This window comes from Neomonachus schauinslandi, chromosome 2 (genome assembly GCF_002201575.2).
Source record: "Neomonachus schauinslandi chromosome 2, ASM220157v2, whole genome shotgun sequence".
NCBI lineage: Eukaryota > Metazoa > Chordata > Mammalia > Carnivora > Phocidae > Neomonachus > Neomonachus schauinslandi.
The window spans coordinates 79,361,134-79,373,119 of NC_058404.1; the positions used below are offsets into that span (position 1 = coordinate 79,361,134).

At 43.2% G+C, this 11,986-nt stretch overlaps 1 protein-coding gene across 1 annotated transcript in view; it reads right to left on the reverse strand.

Annotated features, from left to right (window-relative positions):
* EDNRA (endothelin receptor type A) overlaps positions 1 to 5,800 on the reverse strand; it is a 57,589-nt gene extending 51,789 nt beyond the window's left edge. Inside the window, exons 1-2 of the mRNA XM_021698775.2 lie at positions 5,757 to 5,800; positions 1,302 to 1,791 (exon numbers count right to left, since the gene is read on the reverse strand). Of these exons, the coding sequence (XP_021554450.1) occupies positions 1,302 to 1,721 (420 nt within the window). The 5' untranslated portion in view covers positions 1,722 to 1,791; positions 5,757 to 5,800. The remainder of the gene's footprint in view (positions 1 to 1,301; positions 1,792 to 5,756) is intronic.
* Between the last annotated feature and the right edge of the window lie 6,186 nt (positions 5,801 to 11,986).

Below are 11,986 nucleotides of genomic sequence, written 5' to 3' on the forward strand. Positions count from 1 at the left end.
AAAAGAGATGGTATATATTTTTTAAATCATTTGTTGTCTAATTTCCCCAGTGTTGCAAAGAGTATATTGGAGTAATTCTGAAATGGTTCTTACTTGTAACATTCAAGATTGTGATCAATGTTTTCAGCATTATTGTTAGCACTTCATTGTACCGCTGCTTTTCCTGGGAGGCGAGTATAATTTTGCCACCGCTTAAGTGTATCTATTGGAAACCGAGTGCCTCACTTAAAATTTATCATGTCTTCAAACAAAAATTTGCCATTTAAAGTCATACTGCAGAATATTATTGCTCAGAATAGCTTTGTTTTTTATGGGTAATTACATAGAAGAAAAAAATAAAGGCTGAGGAAAAAGCACTTCTCCTGGGCTTAGTTGGAATAAAGACATTCCATAACATCTGGCATAGAGCACGTGATTTCACTTGAGTTTTAGGTCATTTGGATTCTTGCAGCAATTTCCCCTCACAACCGCTAGACCAAGTATGAAATATCTAATTCTTTTTGGCTTTAGTTTGTTTCAGTACTAACCGGCCCCTGAAGCGAGTTGATCACAGTGACAGTGGGTTAGTTATCTTCCTCGGGGCTGAGGCACCAACTTTGTCTTACTTGTCCTGGGATCCTGATTGCTTTGCTCAGGGGTGGGGACACAGTGGGTCTGAAAACTCCATAAACCAAAGAAACGAAGGAGGTGACAGTAAACTGATGCCTCATTTAAACAGCTTTAGTGACAGTGTTCAACAAGGTTAGCACTGGCCCGCCATCCCGTGGACCCCACTGACTCTACGCCACCCAGATCAGTGAGGGAAGCCAGCATGCCCTTCCATCATCAATCCAGACAGTCAAAATAAAATGGATACTTTTCATTTCAAGACCTACTGTGGATATCTGGCTGCTGAACGGCAGCACCTTAAAAAGGTAATAGAAACTGAAGAGATACTTATTTTAAGTACTCTTTGGGCTCAATAGATCTCACCCTGCAAACTGAATCTCAGAAAAATCCAGTTGCTTCCCACCATTGCCCATCCACTTAGCAAGCTCAGGGCTGGCATGAGAATCTGCTTCGCTAAAGACCATGACTTTGAATAGTCAGCCCAGAAATACGATTTTGTTAACAATCAAGTTAGCAAATACGTGCAACATTTAACAAATAATAAAATTTTTAAATGCCACCGAGTTCTAAGGCTGCAGAAATCACTCTTAGTAAAAACGTGGACTAAAATTCCAAAGGTCGGCAGCAACTCTCTTACTGTGGAATCAGAGCATATGTTCAAACCTGCAAATATATTTGTGGTTACTTCCTACCTTAAACACATTGATAGGGAGATCAATGACCACATAGATAAGGTCTCCAAGGGCAAGGCTGGCTATCAGCGCGTTGGGGCCATTCCTCATACACTTGTTCTGGTAAATGATCCTGAGCAGAGTTGCATTCCCCACCATTCCCACGATGAAAATAGTACAAGATATCACAGTGTTAATGTATTTGAAAGCTGAAGTAATCTTAGTCTGCTGCGGGCAATACTTGTGCATTGAACCATTGCTAGGTAGGGCTAAATTAGTGGGTCGATGAGTGGTAACCAGGAAGTTGAGTTCCGTCCCATGAAAAACGGTGAAGTCATCCACTGGAGTGCTTACGTTTGTGTTGTAGCTCTCAGGATGATCACTGATTACACATCCAACCAGCGCTACCCAAAACGCCACCTTGAGGCAAAAGGTTTCCATCGCGATGCAAATTTGAGGAAGTGTCTCTTACTGTGTTGCCTTTATACCCTCCCTTTTTTTTTTTTTTCACCTGGAAAAGAAAGGAGGAAAAATAATTTTGGTTACAAAATCCAGCTGCCAATTAAATTGTAGTCAATGATCATTTATTACTTCAAGTAAAAAGTAGTGTATATTTGGTAATTGGATAAGATCATCTGTGTCAGGTTATCCCATGGCAGGAAAAAACAAAAGAGAAGACCAAAGCTCCATTATGGCAAATTCTTTATCTCTGTCTCTGTCTCTGTCTCTCTCTCTCTATGCCTCTCTGCCTCCTCCTCTTTTCCTCTCTCATCTCCATCCATAGCTATCCTTATATCTAGATTATAATATGGATGAGGATATGCCGGTCTTTTCTTTAGTAGATGAAAAATTACTTTTTTCTCTCCATTACACCTAGGCTGATAAGAACCTGAATTACAAAAATCTTCGAGTTGAGATACAAAATTTTATTTATTAATGGAAGAGAAAAGGCATTATTTGCCAAGTAGAACTCACACGGTATTAATTCTAAGAATCACCCAATTCTGTAATTCAATATTCCAAAATGGGTTCTGTTTTGCACATGGTAAATAATGGATGTGGGAATAAAATACAGCACAGGTAGCCATTTAAAGTGTTATAAAATGCTCTTTTGAAATCAGAACTCTGGTGAACACCATCGATACATTTAACAATCTTCGTTTCAATTAAAAATTATATAACTGATAAAGACAAAATACTTATTTTATTGAAAATCTTGATGAATAATGGGTACAATCCACCTTTCTGACAGGAACTTTTTTTCTTTTCCATTCCTCAGAAATTATTATTACAATATTTGCCAATGAGTGAAACTGGGAGTAGTGGCTTTCTCAGGCCAGCCACAGTATTTGGCTTTCCAAGGGACATCTGTCCCATGCTCTCTTTTAAACATCCCATGTAGCTACATTTAAAAGGCCCACTGCACCGAGCACTTGACATGCATCGTGCCATCTAATGCATACCGTGCTCTTGTGAAGGCGATACACAGTTCCGTTATAAACAGAGGGAACCAGAGGCTCAGTAAGGGCAGGTAGCTTGTCAGGTCCACGGGGTAGTGGAAATGTTGATTGTAAGGCAGGTTAGTGTGACTCTGAGCCTGAGCTCTTAGCCACTAGACCACACTATCTCTCATTCTCTTGCCTTCTTAGCGCTAAAATGTTTCAACGGAGTCTCCAGAGTTTTGATGAAGCAATAGGCTCACGAGGACGATTACATGTTTTCAAAAGATCATTTGTGGTTTATGCTTAATTGACTTGCAGAGAGCAAGTGGTCCTTCCTGCTCAGAAAGTCTAGGTTTCTACTTTAATCCTTAAAGATGTTGGGGAAAATGAGGGGGTTGGTGGTAACACAGTAATCAAAGGTAAATAAAAAATGGCTCCTCCCATTTAAATTTTTTGTACATTTTCTTCCCCATGAGTTTTTAATGATTCTTTAAATGAAGACCCATAAGCTCATTAATGCAGTGGCATGTGTCTATGGTTTATATGTCCAAGTCATAATTTAATTTTTTTTTAAATTGTGTCCTTTTTCTTGGTCTATTTATGGTTGGTATTAACCACCTTTAGGAATTTTGACAGTTGTCTTGGGAAATCAATAGAGCTTATGTTTAGAAAATATATAGATGAAATAAGATTTATTCAGTTTGCATGAGAGACGATGGACTCTGAAAAACAAGGAGGGTTCTAGAGGGGAGGGGGGTGGGAGGATGGGTTAGCCTGGTGGTGGGTATTGAGGAGGGCACATTCTGCATGGAGCACTGGGTGTTATGCACAAACGATGAATCATGGAACACTTCATCTAAAACTAATGATGTAATGTATGGGGATTAACATAAGAATAAAAAAAAAGATTTATTCAGTTTGTATAGAAGGTCTGAAGTAAGTACAAGGTGCAAATACCATATACTTTTGCTTTCGCCTGAGATTTTTCCCAGGAACCCGAAACAATAATGACATTGTATGTATATTAATAATTTATTATATATGCATCTGACTTGAGCTTTACAACTCTAGGTAGGCAGGGGCAATATTCCCATTTTAATTGGGAAATTGAGTCTTGAAGAAGTTAAGGCTTCATGGCCAAGAAGGGGCAGGACAGGTATAATGCCTCACTTTGCTTTGCTTAATTATAAGTAGTTTGCCATTGTTTCCTGCTTTTTACAGTTTGGAGTGAATAGTTGACCGAATGTTGATAGACCCACAAAATGCCACTACTTGCATTCCACAGTGGAGACCAGGACTCGAAGAACAAAGCATATCATCATTCTCCTCTTTAGATCATAGCTATGGGAGAAAAGAAATCCTTCAATACCTTGTGCTATTTGATGGCTAAAGCCTCCCACTTTCCCAGTTGGAATGGACCCTTCAGTAATGTTTCCTTAAAAATAAGAGAGAGAAGGCCTTTCCTGGAAATGGAGTGGTTCTTTGCCCAGTAGAGTCCACTAGGAGAATATTTAGTGAACTGACCTGGCTATCATGGGTGATTATGACACTCAGGAAAGGTACCACTATAGTGTCTGAACATTAGCATGATGGTTTGCTTCATCGGCTGATTATGCAGGAGGTAAAGAGGCCAAGGCTGTGGGTTCTTACCAAGGTGTGAGCTAGCTACCACCAAAACCACTTTCCTTCCTCCTCCAACAATGACACCACCACATCATTTCTGATGACATCTCCATCAGCTTTCTGCATGAATTAAGCTGCAGAGCTAAGGGATACTTGGCAAAGGTATGTGGGTATCATATTATCATTGGGTGAAAAATACAAAACCAAACAAAAAAACCCCTCTCAAATGCATGTTCCTTCAAGGATGAATCTGTAGCCGTTTTCCATGGATCTAAGCCATGCTGTGCTTGGAACCCTCAGTCATAATCAGACCTAGTTCTCTAGTGAAGCATCTCAGGTTCAGCCCAAGGTTTATAGATTCAGCCTTCTTCGAATTTGGTGGAGTTCAAAAGCTATTATTAAGGAAGAGGACTGAATCCTTAGGCTTACACTGTAAGCATTTAACCTCTTGGATTCTCAGGATTAAAGGTCGCCTATATAATTAGTAATTTGGAAATTCCAACCTTACTGAAATGGCATAAATTTAAAGCAGGTAATTTACTGAAATGACTGCCAAGGTATTTCTCAATTAATTAACACTTAGCACAGAGGGGGTACTAGGTCGGAGGGGGGGAACATCTACAGGAGGAGAGAAAAAAAAAAAAAAACCCAAATAAATAAACCAGAAACTTTTTACTAGTTTTCCGTGGGTTCTGCTCTCTGGGTAATAAATAGCAACTGCTCTTACTGACGACGCCTGACTATAATATGCCTCCCACCCCACCCCCTCCGCCGCCAACTCTATCCGGGAACTCTATTAGGATGGTGTAAACAGAGGCTGATTATCTAGAAACAGCCGTTGTTTTCTGCACGTGAAACGCAACAAGTGCCCTTTAAAGGAGAGCACAGAACAAAACGCCCAGACCTCTGCAGGCAGGTTTCCAAACTAGCCGCCCTGGGGTTTTTCCAAAACACATCAGTCCCTCACACCGAGTGCCCTTGGCTACCCTTGGCATACCCCGAGCGTGCGGGGAAGAGAAGCTGGCGAGTCCGAAAAGGTAAACTTCACAAGTAGGCTTTGGAGCCACCGACAAGGGCGTGATGTTCCACAAAGTTCTCGCATGCTTGGGGAAAAAGGGAGACCCAGGGAGAACCGCTGGTTTTCCTCTGACTAAAAATCCGAATCCCGCCGGGGGAGGCTGGGGGGCTTTCGATCAGTCCCCCCAACCCCCAAACGTTTCCGGAGCGCGCCCTTCCCGGGGAGGTGCCCGCCCCGCCACGCGCCCTTGGGCAGGTGGGTGCCAACCCCTGTGCGGAGGGTCGCCAAGCGGCGGGCGCCGGGCTCGCCTCTCCTCCTAGCCGAGGGGCCCAGGCAGCGAACCCCCCATCCCCACCGCCTCCCGGCTCCCTGAGAGGAAAGAGTTGCACCGACCGTGGAGCTTGGCGGGCTCAGACAGCTGCGCGCACCCGGGCGGGAGGAAGCGGAGCCGGCGAGGGTGGGTGGTGGACGTCGCCCGGCTCCCGCGCCGCGGCGGCCCGGGAGGCGCAGCTGCCTCCGCTTCAGAAAGCTTCCTGGGCACGGCTTCTCCTGGGAGGTCTTCCCGGGCCTCCAGCCTCTGGCCACCGGGTGGGACGGAGCCTCTCCACCTCCTGCCCGCAATCGCCAGACCAAAGGGATGACTGTACGCGCGCGCGCGAAGGCTCGCAGAAAAAGAAAACTCCAGGGGAACACGCCTCCCGTCTGTCCTCCCCTTCTCCTCGAAACACTCCCAGCCTGTCTACTCCACTCTGGGACAGCAAGAGCGTCCCAACCTCCCAACCCTCCCCAGGCTGCCACTATAAAGCGCAAAGCGGCCGCCCCCTCCCAGGCCCTGAAGGGCAAGAGTCTTTTAACTCTTTCCTTCCCGAAATAAAGGGGGGTTTGGCAATCGAAGGAGGAGCGTTTTACCGACAAGACTCAGAACTGAGGAAGGCCTTGCTGACAAACCCATCCCCGTCACAGTCAGTGTAGGCAGATTTGATCCGCGAGGGAAGGACTACAGCTAGAGCCAGGGTCCCAGGGTAGGGCGGTCTCCTCTGCATTCCCTGCCTCTTGGCTTGGCTTATATGCCCCCTCTTAAGCTTATCGCATGTTCAAGAGCCACCTGAGACAGCAGTTGACTGGATCAAATTTTGCTTCTATCTCCTCTCTAGAAGCCTGCACCCCAAGGCTCCATACCGCTCCAGGGTAAGGCAGGAGAGTCTGTGGAAGGGTCCAGTGTGTGGCTCAGAGAAACTCGCGATTCCTCAAGAAATCCAAACACTGAGGGTGCAGACACTGCAGAAGGTGGGTCTCAGCATCTTTCTATGATAGAGTTTTATCCTAAATTGGGGAGTGGGCGAGGAAGTGAGGGACAAAGGCCACTGCTTCTGACATACAAGAAAAAATTGAGGGCTCCTTAGAGGAAGTTCTCCCTTGGAGTCCTTTAAGGCACTACTGGTGTGAGACATATTGTGGAAAGGTGAGTTTGGAGCACTGGTAACATTATATCACAGGCTGTTCTGGCTATCTACTGCAGCTAAAGAAATTCACCCTAAAACGGTAGTGGCTTGAGACAACAGCAGTCATTTACTTTACTCATCATTCTGCAATCTGAGCAGGGCTTGGCTGGGACAGCTCATCTTTGCTGGGGCTGGAGGCTCCGCTTCCAAGACGGTTCACTCACTTGGTGATGAGTGTTAGTTTTCTCCCTGTGTGTCTCTCTACAAAGTGATTTGTAGAGAGTGATCTGTAGGCTTCCTCACAGCATGGTGGCTCAGTTCCAAGAAGGAGTGTCCAAAGAGTTGGAAGGTGGAAGCTGCCAGTTTTTTAAGGTCTGGGCCTAGAGACTGGCACAGTGTCACTTCTGCAGAATTCTATTACAAAGCACTCACTGATCCCAGATTCAAGGTGAGGGGATATTGACTCCACCTGTCAATGCAAAGAGTGCAAAGAATTTTTAGGGGGCATCTTGTAAAAGAATCGAAGAGATGCACAGAATATCACCACTGAGTGGGGCCTTAATAGTCATCTAGTCTGACTGGACTAGGTATTATCCTGTGTATTAATCTACTCTATCTATAGCTTTCCCATGACATCTCTGTCAGTCAGCCGGGATAACCAATAGCTTTCATAAATAAGTACCTTAGTTTGCATTGAAAAAAAAAGGTACCCCTTCAAGCACATGGTTTGGCAAGCTGGGAATATTTCCAGGGAAGAAAAAGTTATTGTTTCCTCCAGAAGAGGTAGTTCTACACCAGGGTTCACACGTCAGAATGTGAAACGTGCTGGGTTTTAGGCCCTACTCACGCTGTGACCAGACACACTTGGACAGTGCACAACTTGTGTAACTGAGCATATTAGTCTATCCAGTCTTTGGTAGAGCACATCCATCGGCCCCTATATCCTGGGAACAGCTCATCCCACTGTGGCACAAGTCTAGTTATTAAAAATTCCTCTTCCAGATGTGCCTGGGTCACTCAGTCGGTTAAGGTCTGCCTTCAGCTCAGGTCATGATCTCAGGGTCCTGGGATCGAGCCCTACGTTGGGCTCCCCGCTCAGGAGGGAGTCTGCTTCTCCCTCTCCCTCTGCCCCTCACCCCCACCCTCTGCTCATGTGCATGCACTCCCTCTCTCAAATAAATAAATAAAATCTTAAAAAAATTCCTCCTCCACACGCATTAGGATGTCTATTATCAAAAAAGCAGAGAACAAGTGTTGACAAGAATGTCTAGAAATTGGAACCCTTGTGCATTACAGGTAGGAATGTAAAATAGTGCAGTAGCTGTGGAAAACAGTATGGCAGTTCCTCAAACAATTAAACATAAAATTACTGTATGATCCAATAATTCTGTTTCTCGGTATATACCCAACTTAATTGAAACCAGGGACGCAAACAGATATATGTACACCCATGTTCATAGCAGCATTATTCACAATAGCCAAAATATAGGAATAACCAGAATGTCCATCTGTGGATGAATGGATAAATAAAATGTAGCATACACACACACATACACACTCTGAAATATTATGTAGCCTTAAAAAGGAGTAAAATTCTGATACATGCTCCAATGTAGATGAAACATGAAGACATTACACTAAGTGAAATATGCCAGATGCAAAAGGACAGCTGTTGCATGATTCCCCTTATGTGAAGTGCTTAGAGTAGTAGTCAAAATCAGGGACAGAAAGTGGTATGGTGGTTGCCAGGGCCCGGAATTGGGGGAGGAATGAGGATGTGCTATTTAATGTGCTTCAGAGTATGTTCTGAAGATGGGTGGTGATGATGGTTGCACAACAATGTGAATGTACTTAATGCCACAACGGTACGCTTAAAAATGGCTATGATAAATTTATATTACGTATATTTTGCCACACAAAAAAATTCTCCCTGACATTAAGATGAAATCTACCTCTGTATCTTACCTGTTGATCTACCGTACACGCTCCTAAAATAAATTTAATGCTTCTTCTAAGAAAGATCTTCAAATATAAATAAATACATTTTGTGTGGATCGCCAGCATAGATCTGCCTTTGTAAGGGATTGGGATTGCCTCATTCTAGGTGAGAACAACACTAACTTAGTTGTTGGAAGTTTATATTCTTGTCTTTTCTGCTTTACCTTGGGGAAGATGACTTCCGTAGATTTAAATCTGTTTTCATTTAAATTAACTACTTCCACTAACCCCTCTCCCCATATACAGGACTTTATATACTCACCCCACTTTTATATTCCCTGCTTTGTACTTTTTTTTTTTTTTTAAGATTTATTTGTTTATTTGAGAGAGAGAGAGTGTGTGTGAGAGCGCGAGCATGCAGTGGGGAAGGGCAGATGGATGGGGAAAGAGAATCTCAAGCAGACTCCCTGCTGAGCACAGATCCTGAAGCTGGGCAATTTCATGACCCTGAGCAGAAACCAAGAATCAGATGCTCAACTGACTGAGCCACCCAGGTGCACCCCTGCTTTGTTCTTTTAATGAACATATAATTAATATATTTGACTAAGTTTCTCAACTTGACTTCCAAGGATTATTTCTTTCCCCTGGAAGGGTAGGTTGAATGCAGATTTGCAGGTCTTTGGAATTTCCAGGAGACTTTCTTAATCACACTTGACTTCTGGTTCAAGCAGCTCATAAGTGGAGCATTACTGTAATGGTAGTTACATTGACTTTTCTCAGCATCATATTATCATTATTGATTTCCTGAATAATAATTGCTGAAGATTAAGAAGTACTCAAGATAGCACTTAAAAGCCAAGTTCTCATGTGCCCTTGGGATAAAAGTTCTTAGGAATTTAAGTTTCTTGATTCAAACTTGCAAATCCATTTCACAATTGCTAATTCTTAAGATCTTCAAACTTGAAGTGCAATAAAAGATTTGCATTTCATAGTATTTGCTAAAAATGTTGTGTTCACTTTCAGGGCCCCCTGGGGGAAGAAAACATGAAGGGGTTAGGGAAGAACCACAAAGATAAAGAAAGGCTGGAAAGCTGGTTGTGAGAGGAGAAGGGGAGAAGCTGGGGACATGCACATCAGAGACCCGGACGCATCACCATAGCCTTCACACTGGGCAGTGTCAGGGTCAAGGCTTGCTGTTGACAATGTACCTGGAGAAGAAAAAGCAAGCCCAGTGAGTTTAAGTTCCATTTTTAATTGAAATTCACTACAGGCAGTTTTTTTTTAATTTATTTTTTATTTTATTTGATCATGTTATGTTACAGTTTGTTTTTTTAAAAGGAAGTATTCCCAAATGTTAGCTTGTGATAGGTTGCTGAGGATTCTAAAGTGTTTTCTCACTGCAATAATGTTGCACATGGTGGCCAAGACTGCAGGTGACCTCATCCAAACCTACTAAGGCCTAAGGCAGCCCAATGTTTTGTAAACCACTGGTGGCCTCATTGGAGGGCTAAAAAAATCATTCTATCTTAGCATTACTAATGATTAGGCAAGCAGATATTAGTTGTCCTCTGATGACATATTCTGTCTGGCCACAAATGTTTAACTTAAGACTTTAGCTATTCTAGTTTCCAGGAAAGATAGGAGATAGACCTACAAGTTAGACAAATGCCGTGAGGAAACAAATAGACAAATCCAGAAAGTGTGACATTTTACAGGACAGCTAGCCCCATCTCCTCAACAAGTCAGTCAATGAAAAAGGGGTATTTTTCTAGATTAAAAGAGACTTAAAGGAGCATGGCAACCAGCTCCATTGTCCTGAGGGTTCAAGATTTTGCTAGTGAGGACTAGAGGTCAAGATGGGTACTATGAGGACATCATTGTGACTCTGACTCTTGAATGCTCCTTTAGGTTGGTATGGGCTTGGGAACTGTGGGCTGCACTTGTAATAAAAGACAACAAACAGGATTATGTGTAAGCTTGAATAAAGAGACTTAATCAAAAGAGGTGGTAGCAGGTCCTGTGGAATAACCTCAGAGCAGGAGAGGTAAGGACAATTAGCTTACAGTTTGTTCTTTAGATATGTCAGGGCAACTTACGATAGATTTTGAAATTGGCAGAGAAGATCACTAGGTGTCCTGTCTAGTGCATTTTTCTGTGTTATCTGTGCCTTCCATCACCTTTGTGAGCTCTTTTACAACTCTGTAAGTTGTAGAAAACTGATAGCCATACAAAAGATTCTTGAACATTGAAATTAAAATTAATTTTGATTGGTAGAGATGCAAGCGATTCTTGCCTTTTGGATGTTGACCAGTTGTCCTAGTCAGCTCATGCTGCCCTAGTAAAATACCACAGACTGGGCAGTTTAAACAACAGAAATTTATTTTCTTACAGCTTTGGAGGCTGGAAGTCCAAGATCCGGGTGCCAGCATGCTCAGGTTCTGGCTTCTTGCCGGGTCCTCACATGGCAAAGGGAAAGAAAGAGAGAGAGAGAGAGAGGGAGAAAGGGTATATACTCCGGTATCTCTTTTTATACGGGTACTATTCCCATCATGAAGGCACCGCCCTCATGACCTCATCTAATCCTAATTACCTCCCAAGGCCCTGTCTCCAAATACCATCACATTGGAGGTTAAGGCTTCATGGGCTCTGATCAACGCTTTTAATGTGTGGAGGGGTATATTTGAAGGGGCAGTTTTCCACACCACCAAGCAGTTCTCCAACATCAGCTAGGTGTTCGACAATTCAACTCAATGCTGACACTATCTTCCCAGAAATAGCATCAGACTCTCCAAGTGAAGGGCTCAGTCCCAAGAAATGGCACTCCACTTAAGATGCCAATCACAAACCCAGGTTGTTGTCTGTGCTTCTTACTGACCGGCTGTAAATCAGAGGTTCACACACCCTCCTCCTTTGGTTTGATTAACTTGCTAGAGTGGCTCACAGAACCCAGGAGAGTTGTTACTGATTTATGACAAAGGATAGCAAAGGATACTAATCAATAGCCCAATAAAAAGATACATAGAGTGAGGTCCTAAACAAATAAGCTTCTGTCTTTATGGAGTTTGGGGCCCAGCACGGTGGTATGTGGGAGCCATCTGGTTCTGCAATCTGGAGGCTCTCTAAACCCTCTCTTTTTTGTTTTTTTATGGAGACTTCATTATGTAGGCATCACTGGTTAAATCATTGGCCATTGATCATTGATTCAGTCTCAAGAAATCAGGGCATGGACTAAAAATTCCAATC